The sequence below is a fragment of the Scardinius erythrophthalmus genome, assembly GCF_964197995.2.
Source record: "Scardinius erythrophthalmus genome assembly, chromosome: 3".
In the NCBI taxonomy this organism is placed as follows: Eukaryota; Metazoa; Chordata; class Actinopteri; order Cypriniformes; family Leuciscidae; genus Scardinius; species Scardinius erythrophthalmus.
In genome coordinates, this window is record NC_138223.1 from 11,569,643 (window position 1) to 11,586,876 (window position 17,234).

At 39.3% G+C, this 17,234-nt stretch overlaps 1 protein-coding gene across 1 annotated transcript in view; it reads left to right on the forward strand.

The window, feature by feature from the left end:
- ank2a (ankyrin 2a, neuronal) overlaps positions 1-17,234 on the forward strand; it is a gene marked incomplete at its 5' end in the record, with an annotated part of 65,141 nt that overhangs the window by 29,359 nt on the left and 18,548 nt on the right. The window contains 15 exon segments of the mRNA XM_081362362.1: positions 1,230-1,314; positions 1,977-2,080; positions 2,342-2,377; positions 3,415-3,639; positions 4,400-4,498; positions 4,918-5,072; positions 5,905-6,116; positions 6,556-6,748; positions 7,822-7,918; positions 7,999-8,227; positions 8,314-8,439; positions 8,659-8,781; positions 8,924-8,956; positions 9,076-9,097; positions 10,862-16,987. Coding sequence (XP_081218488.1) covers positions 1,230-1,314; positions 1,977-2,080; positions 2,342-2,377; positions 3,415-3,639; positions 4,400-4,498; positions 4,918-5,072; positions 5,905-6,116; positions 6,556-6,748; positions 7,822-7,918; positions 7,999-8,227; positions 8,314-8,439; positions 8,659-8,781; positions 8,924-8,956; positions 9,076-9,097; positions 10,862-16,987 — 7,865 coding nt within the window.

A 17,234-nucleotide genomic window follows, 5' to 3' on the forward strand; every position in this document is an offset into this window, starting at 1 on the left:
TCGCGCCGTCCTCCCACGGCCCTCGACCTCGTCCTGCTCGCCACATACCCCCATCGCCCCTCGCAGGCCGGGGGGTACCACCGAGGCTGCGCCTACTCCCCCCCCCCTCCCCGGGGGGGACCGATCACGGCGGCTGCGGTACCTGGGGGTATGGACAGACGAGGCGAGAGTACAGGAGACGGAAGCATGAGGAGCGACAGAGACGAGAGAGGGGAGAGAGGAAAAAAAAAACAACAACAAAAAAAAAAAAAAAAAAAAAAAAATCTTGATCCGGTTCCCGGACACACTGCCGCTCGGTCCTCAACCAGCTGAGAGTCACTCGCGGTGCCATGCGATGGTACTGGACATCCGTTGGGGGACGGCTCGACGCTCCTCCGCCTCCTGGCGGACGGCGATGGCTCCTCCTGTCGAGGGCAGCCGGCAGCGAGCCTCCCGTCCCCTGCTCCGCCCCCATCATGGCCGACGGCAACAGGCTCCGGCCCACGGCGAACGGGAGCGACTCCTCCGCTCCCTCGCGGATGGCAGCCATCCCTCCTCGACCCAGGAGGACGGCAGCGAGCTCTCCGTCCCACCTGATCTTCTTTCGATCCAGCACCATCGCCTCGGGCAGCAATCGGCGGCCGACGCTCCCTCGTGCTACCCGACCTCCTCAGCACCGCGATTCCTCCCAGCAGCGAGGGCTCTCCGACAGCGTGTCCCTCCTTCTTCCCGGGTTTCGGCACCAATGTAACAAGGTTTAGATGTTATGGGAAGAAGGAGGCGGGAACCGGCGAACACTCAAACACTTTTAATCAAAATAAAACAAATACAAAATGAAAGTAAAAGCCAGCAGCCCCTCACGGACGACTGCTGGCAACACCAAACAAAACAAAACACAACATCAAATAAAATCAGGCCTGTCCTCTCTCCCTCTTCACTGTCGTCGCTCCTCCTTTATGCCTCCGCTCCTCCGTGAGAGATGCGAGACCGGTGCGTCGCGCAGGTGTGGCTCATCATAATCACGCCACCGGCCTCGCGCCGTCCTCCCACGGCCCTCGACCTCGTCCTGCTCGCCACACTATTCAACAAACAAGCTAATTCCTTCTAAAAGCTTATTACGGTTAGCCCCGCCCCCAAACACACCATTGGTTGAGACCGATTTAATTGAAACATTTGTTTCTGGGGATTTGGCTCTCACAAATACACACATAATGCTGTCTTGCCCACATGCTTGTATTGTCCTACCACAGGTCCCATGAGACCCCCAGTCATCTTGCTTACAGGGGTGAAGGAATCTTGATTGAGGACATGATCTCCAGCCACCAGTTTCATAAGGTGAACTATCGCACCTCGTATGTACTTCTCATTTAACATTTGGGCCAGTGTTATCATTAACATAAACTATTAGTAATTGAAATAAAATAAAATAAAATAAAAAATGAAATAAATAAAAATAAATAAATAAAAATAAATAAAAATAAAATAAAATATAAATGCTGAAATAAAATATAAATATTACAGTACATTAAAAACTTAGAATGGTGCCTTTGCAGCCAACTTAAATTAATATATTTAAGTATTTAAACTAAAATTTAAAATGTAAAAATGAAAAAAAAAAATACTGTAATTGACGCTTCAAAAACTTCATAAAGTTATGATAAAACTAATCCACATGAATTGAGCGGTTTAGTCCAATTTTTTGTCCAAAAAGAGACTAGATCGCTTTATATGATGAACAGATTTAATTTAGGCTTTCTGTAAATGGAGGGACAGAAATCTCTCAGGTTCATCAAAAAGATCTTCATTTTTATTCCGAAGATGAACGAAAGTCTTACGGGTTGACTAACCATTTAAATTCAAATTAAAACTGAAAATATAAAAATAAAGGCTAATGTTAATAAATACTGTAATAGAACATTAATAATAGTAAATAATAGTAAATGGGCTTTAGGTTTTTATCTCATGATATGTTATAGTCTGATTTTGTTGTTTGTCAGGTGTCAGCGTTCTCTCGAGAGCATGAGAAGGACTCATATCGACTGAGCTGGGGTGCTGAACATCTGGATAATGTGGTGCTAACCAGCACTCTTCTGCAGTCAGGGTTAGTAGGTTTCATACACACTCAAAAAGACAAACACACACACATGCCTCCCCTGTCCAACACAAGGTGTGTATCCTTGTTCAAAGCAGGCATTGCATTAGATGCCACTCTTATGGACCATGAATGACAGCTGCTCAAGTTCCTCTCATATTGTTATTTCATGCTCTTTGTTTTTTCATTTATTACACTCACATCATCTCTCTAAATCACTCTCGGCCTCTCTCTCTGCTGTTCGTGATTGTGTTTCTGTTCTGCTTTTAGCCGATCTACCCCATGCCTTGACCATGACAACAGCAGGTGACACTTCTCTTCCTTGTGCCCCTTTTCTTCCTCTCTTCATCTACTTTTATTACATTATTGCATGTATTTTTAACAACTGACCGCTTTGAGCTTTTTTAAATGAGCCTATTTGTGCCTATTCAATTTTAATAAGCATGTTTTAATGAATACAGTTACTCATGTCTCAGTATTCATAGAAAACCCCATGAATAATATTCAATGTTATTAAATATTTCTCACATGGGTTGAATGACACTGGACACATGGTATTTCTTAAATCCTCCAGTATTTTCCCAATTACCTATTGAGCAATAAATGACATTAAACAACACTCCTCAAAAGTTTGGGGTCAGGAAGAGTTTTATTAGTAAGTAGCACTACTGTTTTCAACAAAATAAGAAATGTTTCTTGAGCACTAAATCAGCATATTAGAATGATTTCTGAAGGATCGTGTGACACTGAAGGCTAGAGTAATGATGCTGAAAATTCAGCTTTGCATCACAGGAATAAATTACATTCAGAAATATTCAAATAGAAAACAGTTATTTAAAAAAAATATATAATAATATTTTGCAATATTACTGTATTTTTTTATCAAATACATGCAGTATTGGTGAGCAAAAGAGACTTTCAAACATGAAAAAAAAAATCTTACAGACCCCAAACTTTGGAACGGTAGTGTACGTCGGTGAGTCTGTAATTTTACAACACATAATGGCAACGCAATCAGATAATAAAATGAGTGCTCTGGGTTTAACAGAAGTTAATCCTGAAACAGAAAACAATATGGTAACATTTCTGGTGAAGTGTGTAATTTCTAATAGTACCAAGGAGAATTGCAAAATTAATGATTGTTTACAAACATATGGAAGCCCACAGAGCCTAAAAAATAAGTTTGGGAAATGAGACAGACTAGTAATAATGCAAGGTGGCATCCATAAGTTTAAAAACAAGAAGTTGCACACTTAATGTATTTATTCCTGTATTTCATTTCTGAGTTAAGTAGCATTGCATTGTGTGTTTCACTGTCACTTGCTGTTGTTCTATATAAACAGCTTCCTGGTCAGTTTCATGGTGGATGCTCGAGGCGGAGCCATGCGTGGCTGTCGGCACAATGGGCTACGCATTATTGTGCCACCTAGAAAGTGCTCAGCCCCGACACGGGTCACATGTCGTCTGGTGAAGAGGCACAGACTGGCCTCTATGCCCCCTATGGTGGAGGGAGAGGGGCTCGCAGGCAAGATCATTGAAGTTGGACCCACCGGAGCCCAGTTTCTTGGGTAAGCGGGTGCAAAGGTTGAAACTGAACATTTATGCTGTATCACCATGAACATTTTTGTCTACTTTTGTGTACTGTATGTATGGCGCAGTTATATGTTCTCTATTTTGTCTCGTCTTGACTGACAAAGCAGAACAATATGTCAACATGTTTGACGTGTCCTAACCAGAAGTGATGTTACAAGTTTCCGGCGACAATCAGTTTGTTAGTCTACATCAATTTGTTGATCAGCTGTGCAATGTGATGTAATTTTAGCCAATAAGACTGCTTATTTTGTGAATTTTGCACCTATGAGATTCAGTGAATGGGGCTACAAGGCATCAGTATTAGTTCAGTAATATTTATATATTATTATAATAATTATTCATATTTTGAATTAGTTTTTATTTAAATATTTTCAGTTTTTATTTTAGTTTAAGTTTTAGTCATTTTTATTTATTTATATACAGTATGTATATATATATATATATATATATATATATATATATATATATATATATATATATATATATATATATATATATATGAAGATAATTAAGTAGTTTTTTAATACTTTTCATTAATATTAAACAATAACAACTGGTTTGGACAAAAACTCATGTTAGAGCTTTTAGTGTTCGTCTCACCTGGTTAGGACACTTGTGACCGCTAGTAAGGAGGAATGACAACAATGTTCCTCTCTCACTAAATCTTCAGGAAATCAGGTTCACAGTGTGCCTTGTTTTTTTCCACATATTTTTTAATGGCTGCGATCGGAACAGTAAACTCCACCTCCCAACAGCCCCTCCTCCTCTTAATGAGGGTGAAAGTCTTGTCAGCAGAATTCTGCAGCTGGGTCCACCCGGCACCAAATTCCTCGGGTAGGAGAGATCCTAATGCCAAATATCCACTGGATACCGGCCACATTTCCCCCTGATTCTTTTAAATACACCTCCATCTCCAAGATGTCATATTCTTTTTATTTTGTCCCTTTTTTTATAGTTTTTATCATTCCGAAATAGAGGTGTTCCATGAATTTACCTTTTCCTCCCTTGTTGCCTTTTGATATCATTTGTTATTTACTGTTATTCTTTTAATGTATTTGTCATGTGCTGTGTGTCTACTGTATATCGCATTATCCATTGTTTAGTTTACTCTTTTTCCGCCTTGCTGCATGCTGCATTTTCCTGTTTGTATGTCCTCCACAGATGCAATATCTGTTTCTGAACAACAACCCTCAATTTATGCTGTCTAAAGCCATACATTAATTTGTCTGAAATAACACCCCTTATTTTTGCAGGCCTGTAATAGTAGAGATCCCTCACTTTGCTGCATTGCGTGGGACAGAGAGAGAGTTAGTGATTCTGCGCAGTGAGACAGGAGAGAGCTGGAGAGAACATCACTGTGACCATACAGAAGAGGAGCTGAATCAGATACTCAATGGCATGGACGAAGGTGAGTGTGTCCTGAATGCACAGAAACACTTGTTTGATTAACATAACACACCTTACATTTGCTTTTACACTTATATCAAACTCGGCCAGTGGTGTGCCACAGAAAAATTGGTTGCATTTATTTGATCAAAAATACAGTAAAAACTGATTTCTATTTGAATATATTTTAAAATGTAATTTATTCCTGTGATGGCAAAGCTGAATTTTCAGCATCATTACTCCAGTCTTCAGTGTCACATGATCTATCAGAAATTTGCTGATTTAGTGCTTTGAAACATTTACTTATTATCAATGTTGAAAACAGTTGTGCTGCCTATTATTTTTGTGGAAACCATCATACGTTTATTTCAGGGTTCTTTGATGAATGCAAAATTCAGAAAGAACAACATTTATTTTAGCAGAAATGTTTGTAATATTATAAATGTCTTTAATGTCCCGTTTGATAAATTTAATGCATATTTGCTGAATAATTTATTTAAAAAAAACATTAATTTATCTGAAAAAAAAAAAAAAATCTTACAGACCCTTAACATTTGAACAGTAGTATATGTGTTACAGTTAATGTCTTTAGTTGAATAGGTGATTTAGTACAAAAGTGTGACACCTACTTGTTTGGATTGGATTGGAAGTGTATTCTGTGTGAGATTATCATACAAACATAATTATTCTCCATTTAAGTACACTTAATTGTATAAACCCTAAACAGTTTAATTTAATGCATACCTTAAATCATGCTCATAATCTTCTTTGTCAACTAATTTTATATTAGATAAACTGCACACACACACAAAAAAAGATTTATTAAGAGATATTATTTGTAATTTTCACACCAGAACTGGACAGTCCTGAGGAGCTGGAGAAAAAGCGAATATGTCGCCTAATCACCCGGGATTTCCCACAATACTTTGCTGTGGTGTCCCGCATTAAACAGGACAGTCACCTGATTGGTCCAGAGGGTGGGGTGCTGAGCAGCACACTTGTTCCACAGGTCCAGGCTGTGTTCCCCGAGGGAGCCCTGACTAAACGGATACGTGTGGGACTACAGGTGATCCCCACTGTGCCTTGCAAGCTTGATCATTGACCATATAATGTATAAAGAAGAGTTTTTTTATTTAGCTTTTGTCATGTGTTAAATCAGTTGTATACACACATTATGTTGAGGGCAACACTGTACAATTTTTAGGATTATTTATTACTCCGTCTGTCAATAAAACTGATTCAGTTGATATTTAGCTGTATGTAGGCTAATTTTTTTTTTTTTAAGCAAAGGTAAAAAACTGCAAAATGAATACATATGCATTATATTAAAAAAGATATTGAAAATATCAAGAAATATTCAAATGTGTTGTTTATGGAAAAAAATTATAGTTACGCTCTTCTCAAAAATATTTATTTAATATACAGTATTACTCCTGCATTGTTTAGAGGCAGGGAGAATGATAGAGGGAATTGAAAAATTAAATCTCAATCTCATCCTTCATTAGGCCCAGCCCATCAGTGAGGATCTGGTGAGGAAGATCCTGGGTAGTAAGGCTACATTCAGCCCAATTGTTACATTGGAACCCAGAAGACGCAAGTTTCACAAGCCCATCACAATGACTATTCCTGTCCCTAAAAGCCCAACCAGTGACGGGACCAGCAGTACACCCACTCTACGACTGCTATGTAGCATTACTGGTATGTGATGATAAAGAGTAGGAGTTTATCCAGTTTTGTCCATCAATTTGGGCCCTCACATCCAGCCCACTTTCTCTTTGAACTGAGCACTGAGCACCAGAACAGCCAGGCATAAGAACAGCTTTGTCCCTCAGGCTATGTTCCACCTTAACAAAACATAACACATCACAGGATTGTACATCTGTAAATAACATCTCAAAACTGTCTATCTGTAAATAGAATATCTGTACATTCATATTTCTGTCTGTTGGTGTATTTTTTTCTCTTTTGTAATGTTTTAATATTGTATATATTTTAATGTCATTGTCTTATCTCTTTATTATTGATGTTAGATTTCATTTTATTACCTTAAAGGGATAGTTCGGCCAAAAATGATATTAAACCCATGATTTACTCACCCTCAAGCCAATGTCAATGTCAATCATTTTTCAGACAAACACTTTTTCAGTTATTTTAGAAAATGTCTTAGATCTTTCAGTGGTTATAATGTCAAGTTATGGGGTCCACCTCCTTCAAGTCCCAAAAATGTGCATGCATCCTTCACAAAAGTAATACATCCGGCTCCAGGGGGATAAACGAAGGCCTTCTGAGGGTAATCCGTGCGGTTTTGTCGTGAAAATATACATATTTAAAACTTTATAAATGAAAATAACTGGCTTCCAGCAACAGTCGACGCGCGTTCATGGCAGATGGATGCCGGCGTATGACGTAGGATGCATGCACATTTTTGGGACTTGAAGGAGGTGGACCCCATAACTTGACATTATATCCACTGAAAGATCTAAGACATTTTCTAAAATAACTGAAAAAGTGTTCGTCTGAAAAATGATTGACATATGCATCTCGAACGGCTTGAGGGTGAGTAAATCATGGGTTTAATATCATTTTTGGCCGAACTATCCCTTTAATTTCTATAAATGTCTGTACCTTTTCTGCACTGGAAGCTCCTGGGACCAAGATAAATTCCTTCTGTGTGTAAACACACTTGGCAATAAAGCTCTTTCTGATTCTGAATTATCCAAGAGAAAAAAAAATCATGTGAGAAGGTGTGAATAGTTCAATTTTTTTTCCAGGAGGGACAACTCCAGCACAGTGGGAGGACATAACTGGATCCACACCTCTGACATTCATCAACCAGTGTGTTTCATTTACCACCAATGTATCAGCAAGGTGAGTTCTGCTGCAGTGACATCTGTTTGTTGACTGATTTCCTTTGACAAATGGTTAAATAAATGTTCTTTTTCTCCCAGGTTCTGGCTCATAGATTGCCGTCAGATCCAGGAGTCTGTGAACTTCTCCAGTCAGCTGTATCGTGAGATCATCTGTGTGCCCTATATGGCCAAGTTTGTCATCTTCGCCAAGACTTTAGACCCCATCGAAGCACGACTCCGCTGCTTCTGTATGACGGATGATAAGATGGACAAAACTCTGGAGCAGCAGGAGAACTTCACAGAGGTGGCTCGTAGTCGAGATGTCGAGGTAAGTGTGGTTTAGCTAGTCTTGTCACAACAAAAAGTGCCATTGACAAGAACATTTTCTAAATGGTGGTATATTTATTTCTACAGGTACTAGAAGGAAAGCCAATCTTTGCTGACTGCTTTGGGAATCTGGTCCCACTGACCAAAAGTGGACAGCACCATGTGTTCAGTTTCTATGCCTTTAAAGAAAACCGTCTTTCTCTATTTATCAAAGTAAGCACTTTGTTATTTGAAGGACTATTTATAGTAGATAACTATGGGGATATTATTTCAATATTTTAAACACAGCACAAAAAGGCACTGAGTTACAAATCTTTAAACAAATGGGTTACAGCACTCCACATTGCCCCCTACTAGTTTAAATATGATGCCACAGTATTGTGTAAATGTCTCTTGTTGGTCAGAAAAGTCACAGACTGGTTGTTTCAACAGATTCGTGACAGCACTCAAGAACCATGTGGCAGACTGTCTTTTACAAAAGAGCCAAGAACATATCGCAGTCTAAACCACAATGCAATATGCAACCTGAACATCTGCCTACCTATCTACTCAAAGGTAAGTGCAAACACTCTCAATTATCATATTAACTCGCATAGCCTATACATTTGCATACATAGACACAAAAAGCCAATACCTTTAATTCAAATGATATTTAGTTTCGCCATATTTAATCTGACAGTTGATTTTTACTCTTAAGGAATCTGATTCTGACGAAGATGCAGATGTGGAGGTAAATGCCTATTTTAAAATTTTGAAAATCATTTATTTTTAATGTATTCTTTGCAAAAAGAAATGTTTCATGTTTTCAATCCTATTAACTTTCTCTGTTTTAATCTAATTTCTTTATAGAGTGAGAAGACACATGAGAAATGTAAGCAATATTTAAGTCAATAGTTTAATTAAAATGAAAATTATGCACACCTGGGCAAAAAAAGACCCAGTCCCAAGCCCAAAATGGTTAAACACTAAGCTTTTAACTGTCTTAACCACAAATTATTGGTCAGGAAGTTAGCTAAATTTAAGCAAATGCACTATTTAAAAGCCATTTCTGTCTCAGAAAAACATCAAAGATGTTCCCATATTTTGGGCAGAATATGGGAAGTTTAATTCAGAGTGGTTCAGCTGATTTGTGTGGAGCTCATGTTTTGGCCTGGTCAGTGTCCAGATTTGAACCCTATTCTGAATATTTGGTCTCACATTAAACAAACTAGGAGACATTTTAAACTACTCATGAACAGGTCGAAGCCATTAACATTGAGTGGAACACTAAGGGGGACAAAGGGGAGACTAATCCATGCTAAGTTACTTAATCTACAGTATTAGTGCAATTCTTGGTTCATCTCCTGACCAGTAATTTGTGATTAAAATGGTTAAGACCATTAAAAGACCACTAAATATTTAGACATTTTTTTTCTGCCTAGGAGTGTATTTTCTAACATAGTTTTGTAGCCTCCATAATACATTGTTTGAAATATTATAGAAAACATATTTATAATTGATTTTAACAGAAATTGTATTTGTGGATCCCTGACTGCTGTGCTATGGCTGATAAACATCTCTTCTTCCATTTTAATTTTTTTTCGTCTGCTGTTCTCATAAAGCATTACGTTCAATTATATTCTCTTACAATGGTATCTTACTTCTGGCATGATGATTTCTAAAATGTTTAATGAGTTTAAAATCAAATGTGTTACATGCCAAAAGAGATACTGGAAAACAAACCATTCTCCCCGAAAAAAAAATCACACTGACCAGGCACATATTATTTTGCCTGTAATGAAATCAAATTATTTGCTTGCCACAAGTCACCTTTGCATGGATCATTTCCCTTGCATGGAAATAACTTGACTTACACATATTATATTATTGTATGTGTGTGAGGGTGTCTGCTCAGCCTGTATGCGTGGATACCTTTTTTGAGTATGTAATGTAACATTTTTATCCCTGTCATTCACATTCTTTATTTGATTTGATTCACTTGTGTTTATTATTGCTTTCCTAAATTTTCCTTATCATTTACCTGTCTTTTAACAAATTCCCATATGTTCCTCCATGATTGACTCAAAGCCATAGCATTTGATAATTCAAAAGTGTTTTATGGGAAAAACCTCTGATTGTATCTCAGTGCTGTTTTTAAGGGCTTTGAACATGTTTCGAACATGCTATCTGTGTTTTTGTTGACATGAGCTCTTCATGTCGAGAACAATCTTGAGATGCCTCATTGGTACAGCTCCACTCTGTGTTATGATTACTTTCCTCATTTGTTCTTTGTGCACAGGTTTCTGTATTACTTATACTTTCCTTTTGTTTTTCTTTATACTTTCCCTCTTGTGCAAGTGTATGAGTGGATACTTGAAACAATATAACGTGTTTAAGCAAGTTATTTCCTGCCCATTTCCTCCCCTCACTCTGTAATTCTTCTTTGCTTTGCTTAACTGCTCCCATGCCTTCCCAAATCCTTTGGATCCAAATCTAGATAAATTTTGCGATTTTCGTCATTGTCAAGTAGTTTCCTTGTCATCTGAACTGAAGACAGTTTGTATTGCTCCTGCCCTGACTAGTTTTCCAATGTCTTTTGTCCTCTTAATTTTCCCTTTGTTCTTTTAAACAACTCTTTGTGCTGTTAAACTGGAAGATTATGATGGATCTGAGACAACAGAGTTTTCCATGATGCAAATCATGCATGATCCTGCCACACTCGCAAGTCCAGATCTGCTTTCAGAGGTGTCCGATATGAAGCAGGACCTGATTAAAGTGTCAGTCCTTCTGACCTCTGAAAAATCCGAAATATCGTGCTCCTCGGATGCCAGAGAGAGATCAGACCAGGCTGGGGATGACGAAGTGGATGAGCCATTTGAAATTGTTGAAAAAGTGAAAGAGGACTTGGAAAAGGTAGAAGAGATCCTCCTTGAGGGAACAATGGATAAAACAAAGAGGGAAGGTGCTATTGGGATATCTGTAACCATTGATGATGATGAGTGGGTACTTCTCGGTGAGACAGATGTTGAGGAATCCAAAAGCAAAAACATCACTGAAGACCAAGAGACTCTCATTCAGGAAGTTCGAATCACAAGAGACACTATATCAAGTTCTTCTCCTAAGAGGGATATGTCAGGTATGATTTCATATCTCAGTGGTGACTTAGAACAATGTCTGCAGGTACCTGTACCATTTAGTCATTCACAAGATGTAGATATTGTTCAAGAAAGCTTTAAAGAGGTATTCGTTGCCCGTGGTAAACACCGTCCAGCAAAAATAAAAAAGCCATTACGGAAAAGGCGTAAAGAGAGGGAGTTTGCAAGTGGCAGTTCTGAAGATGACCTGGAAAGGATGAGTAGGAGTCAGTCTGAGGAGTCTCTTGATGAAGATGCAGTTATTGGTGGATCTGAACCTGTCTTTGGATCGGTTCCTGTGTCTCCTAGAATTGTAGAAACTCCAATTGGATCCATTAAAGACAGGGTTAAGGCACTGCAGAAGAAGGTTGAAGAAGAAAAGGAGGTGGACAATCAAAACTGGAAAGTGAATACTTCCCAGGGTAAGTCATATGTCACAGAGACAGAAAAATCAACCAAGCTTCCTCCAAAATCCCCCATATCTCCAAAGTCACAGACAGAAAGGCTGGAAGAAACCATGTCTGTAAGAGAGCTGATGAAGGCATTTCAGACTGGCCAAGATCCATCAAAAAGCAAGTCTGGACTTTTTGAACATAAAGCAATTACGGCTGTTACCTCTGAGATGGCAACTTCTGATGTGATGCAGGTTCCCCCAACATATGATTACCAAATGACAGTAACAAATCAACATTTACAAGAAAGAGCAATTACGACTGTGACCTCTGAAACGGCAAGTCCTATTGAAACACAGATTCCTCCAACATATGACAGCCAAGAGACAGTAACAACCCAACGTTTACAAGACAGTGCAATTACGACTGAGACCTCTGAAACGGCAAGTCCTATTGAAACACAGATTCCTCCGACATATGACAGCCAACTGACAGTAACAACCCAACATTTACAGGAAAGAGCAATTACGACTGAGACCTCTGAAACGGCAAGTCCTATTGAAACGCAGATTCCTCCAACATATGACAGCCAAGTGACAGTAACAACCCAACGTTTACAAGACAGTGCAATTACGACTGAGACCTCTGAAACGGCAAGTCCTATTGAAACACAGATTCCTCCAACATATGACAGCCAACTGACAGTAACAACCCAATATTTACAGGAAAGAGCAATTACGACTGTGATTTCTGAAACGGCAAGTCCTATTGAAACACAGATTCCTCCAACATATGACAGCCAAGTGACAGTAACAACCCAACGTTTACAAGACAGTGCAATTACAACTGAGACCTCTGAAACAGCAAGTCCTATTGAAACACAGATTCCTCCGACATATGACAGCCAACTGACAGTAACAACCCAACATTTACAGGAAAGAGCAATTACGACTGTGACCTCTGAAACGGCAAGTCCTATTGAAACACAGATTCCTCCAACATATGACAGCCAACTGACAGTAACAACCCAACATTTACAAGAAAGAGCAATTACGTCTGAGACCTCTGAAATGGCAAGTCCTAATGTAACACAGATTCTTCCAATATATGACAGCCAAGAGACAGTAACAACCCAACATTTACAAGAAAGAGCAATTACGACTGAGACCTCTGAAATGGCAAGTCCTATTGTAACACAGATTCCTCTGACGTATGACAGCCAACTGACAGTAACAACCCAACATTTACAAGAAAGAGCAATTACGACTGAGACCTCTGAAACGTCAAGTCCTATTGTAACACAGATTCCTCCGACGTATGACAGACAACTGACAGTAACAACCCAAGATTTACAAGAAAGAGCAATTACGACTGAGACCTCTGAAACGGCAAGTCCTAATGTAACACAGATTCCTCCAACATATGACAGCCAATTGACAGTAACAACCCAACATTTACAAGATGGGCCAATTACAACTGTAAACTCTGAAGCGTCAAGTTCTCATATGATGCAGGTCCCTTCAACATATGATAACCAAATGACAGTATCAACCCAACATTTACAAGAACAAAATGTTGCAGAAAACAAGATCATTCAAGAATCATGTTTTGACCCAAACACAATTCAATATAAACCAATGATCGATGATGGTGAAACACTACATGAAAAACCATTGACAACCTTAAACAGTACTTTGTCTATCCAAAATACAGAAGGTGACCCAGCTATAACTTCCAACATTATCTTTAACTTTAAAGAGGAAAGCTCTCCGGAAGACCTGTTCTCTAAGCTTACATCAATTGACCAAAATGGAAAACCATCTCAGGAACGAGGCAGATTTGAGACTGAGGAACAACAAGTAACTTCTGAGCTATTAGAAAATGAAGACCCAGGGCTGATACCTGAGAGAATCTATTATGAAGATAACATCTGCCAGAATAGGAGATTGTCTGTGGAACCTCAGATCAGCCCAGACAGGAAACCATCAGAAGACTTCAGCGCAGATATTAAGGCAGAACTTGAGGACAGTCCTGGATATCTACTCTTTAGGCGGAGATCAGGTGAAGCAAGTAAACGCTATTTAAAGTGTAGCGATGGCCCTTCTTTAGACGATGAGGAACAGATACACCAGGTAACTGTGGATCCAGGTAAATCAAATATAATCACTGCATTTGCTACTGCAATGGTGCAAGGTGAGCCCTTACTTAAAAGTGAAATACATGAATCTTCGGAAGAAAGTCCTGATAGTGAGAAACACAAGGCCTTGGTAGACTCTCCTGGTAATAGTATAGGGACTAGGACTCCCTTCACCAGCACATGTGACAGTGATAAACAGGAGGGACTTGCTGAAACCCCTCAAAATAGCCCTGAAATCTTTGTTTTGTCTTCCTGTACAACTAATGAAGAAACAGAAGTCAGACATCAAGGGGCTAAGGAGACAACTTACCAATCAATTTTGGTGACATCACATGAAAAAGCAGAGAGTGACAAGAGTGTCCAATTATGTTCAGTCACCGACATAAAAATCAAGACATCACCTTATGATTCTAAGATTAAATCACCTTCCCTATTGACCAGAATTGATTCACCATCCAATGATGACTCTGAAATGGATTCACTTTCTCCATCCTCCAAAACGGAGTCACCACCCTCTACTAATTCGAAGACAATAAGTCAAGATACATGTCAAGTTATGAAATGGGACAGTGAAACATCTGCACATGACATGATAAGTGATTCATCCTATAGAGATGATATGAAGCCAACAGAATTTAGTGTAATCACTGAGTCTGAGAAGATACCTCAACATTGCCATCACAGTCAAGATGCACTTGATAGACCGTCTAGTTTGGATTCTCTGCTGCCTGAAACCATAAGTGACTCTAAAACTCGCTGGAGAACAGACTCACTTGAGACTACTCCCATCAGAGAAGAGGGGTCATCTAAAAAAACGCCAGACTCTATCGAGCCAAGCCCAAACAAGGAGTCCCCATGTCAAGACTCATTAGAGGGAAGTCCCACTGGGGAGGAGTATGGACAATTAAGTTATATCGAAAGGGTCTTCTCAACAAGTCAGTCTTTTGTTTCTGATTCTAGGAAAAATTTAGAAAAAGTAGAAAAAGAAAAAATTTCTGAAAAAGACAGTTATTTAGAAAGTGAGTCCTCCCACGAGACCCCAGATATGCAGTGCCTTTCCATGACCCTGGAGCAAAAAGAAGAGGTACTTGACAGTGAGGATCTTCATGATTTTGATGCTTTACAAAGGCAATTCACTCCAGAAGAAGAGATGTTTAAGATGGCTGCAAAGATCAAAACATTTGATGAAATGGAAAAGGATGCGAGAGTTAAAAAGGTAAAATTTGATTTTGATTGTGATTTTAAACAACTGAAAGAAGAAAACCTGTCACCACATAAAAGTCCACTAGACTTTAACACAGTGTTAACGAAAGAATCAGAGGAGCAGTACTTGGAGAATCTGACTGAATCTGGCCCAGTATTACCTTTACAACCTTCATTGTCTGATGAGGATTATGAAAACCCTGAGTTGGATGAGTCATCTCACAAAGTATCATATGAAACCAGTGAGGTTTTAAAGACCATGGACAAAGGTGAGCAAGACCATACCCATTTGAAGACTGTGGATTTACAGACATGCACAACCATACCATCTTTGCAAACCCATGGAAACAAAGAGGAAGACTATGAACAGTTCTCTACAGAGTACCATACTACAGTGATCGGTGGGACTACACCTGAGGAGGATCTGGTTATTACATCAGCAGAAAGCAAAACAGGCATTGAGACGGATGCTGATGTTCATTCTAAGTCTCCTGGTGAGAGCCCAACTTCCGAAAAAGTGCTAGAACTAGTTTCTCCTACTGAAATTGTAGGTACTACTACTGCAGCAAAGGAAGTGCTGAATGAATCCCAGACAGATTTATGTATTTATGAAGAGGACAATGAAGGAAAGCCAGAAGAAATTCCAGCATCTACTCCAAGAGAATTGGTTCCCTGGAGTGCTGAAGTGGAAGATGATGAGGCATTTGATGCACAAATTGAGGCTGAGGAGCAGAAAATACTTGCTTTGTGTACAGACAGACGATCCGATGGAACCACACCTGACACAACTCCAGGACGTACCCCTACTGAAGAGGGGACTCCAAATCCTTTCCTCTTCCAAGAGGGAAAACTATTTGAGATGACCAGAGGTGGAGCCATTGACATGACCAAGAGGACAATGGAGGAAGAGGAAGAAAGATTAGTCTTTTTTCCAATAAATGAAGATCCAAGTGAAGAATTTGAACAAGTCAATTTCAACACTAGTGAGTCTGTTGCTGTAGCTTCATTTGAGATGACCGCAGATGGTTTAGTGCATCAAGACAGGTTTACGGAGGAACCTGATACAAAGTCTGATGGCTTTAGACAAACTGGAACCAAGATTAAACCAGAACATCCAGAACCGATTAAATTCCCTCTAGAGAGTGATCTAAAGAGCCCCACAGAGGATAATGGAATTCATGAAGACACACTGATACCGAATGTTGACACTGCCACTTATACGGTAACACGAACAGTTTATTCTGAGCAAGACCTGGAATCCTCCGACTCCTCAGTAGAAGATGAACAACATTCTGTTGTTGAAATGCCCATATCCAACCAAGTATCAATGAGTTCTTCTAGTGCCTCAGCTCATACTGTTAGTCAACAGCAATTCCAGACATCTCCTTCAATGTCCACTCTATTCAAGGACATTGAATATGCTGCTGAAATTGAAGACACAACATCTAAGCCAAAAATAGCTGTGAAAGCAGCCAGCTTTGACCAAATTTTAGGACAAGGGGACTCCATTGAGCAGAATCAAAGGCCTAAATCTGAGGCAGATATTGGTGTCTCAGAATGGTCCATGTCTGTTGTGGATGATCACACTCATATAGAAAGCAACTACACCAAACCAAAGACTTCATCCTCCCAGATGCCTGTTTCACCAACACAGGCTCCTCCACAGTATTCTGCATCCAGTCAACCTGAACTACCTGCCAAAGTCTTTCAGGAATTAGACCCTTCAAGGAACACAGAGTGTGATGAAACCAAAGGAGACAGAGCCTCTGTTGAGTTAGGGATAGAAAGTAGTTTGAAAGCAATTCGACCCCCGTCTGTAGGCGATGATGTCTTTGAGTCAAGGCCCTACTGGGAGGATTGTGTGGAGACACAGATGCAGAGAATCTCAGACAGCACTACCCCAGACCAAAGTAAAGGTACCTCTACTTGGCACTTGCCCCCCGTATTACTTGCTCCAAAATTTACCTTAACTCCATGAAAAGTCTTTTTTCTTTAGTTTTTTATTTATTTTGTGTTTTAATGTGTTGTTCTGTGTTGTCCAGTGCTTTATGTGTCATATATTGTAGTGTTTTGTACTGTACTTTGTCTCATCTCAATGTTTTCTTGTGTGTTTGTGTGTCATTTTGACTTTTTATGTCATGTTTTATTCATTTGCATATCAGT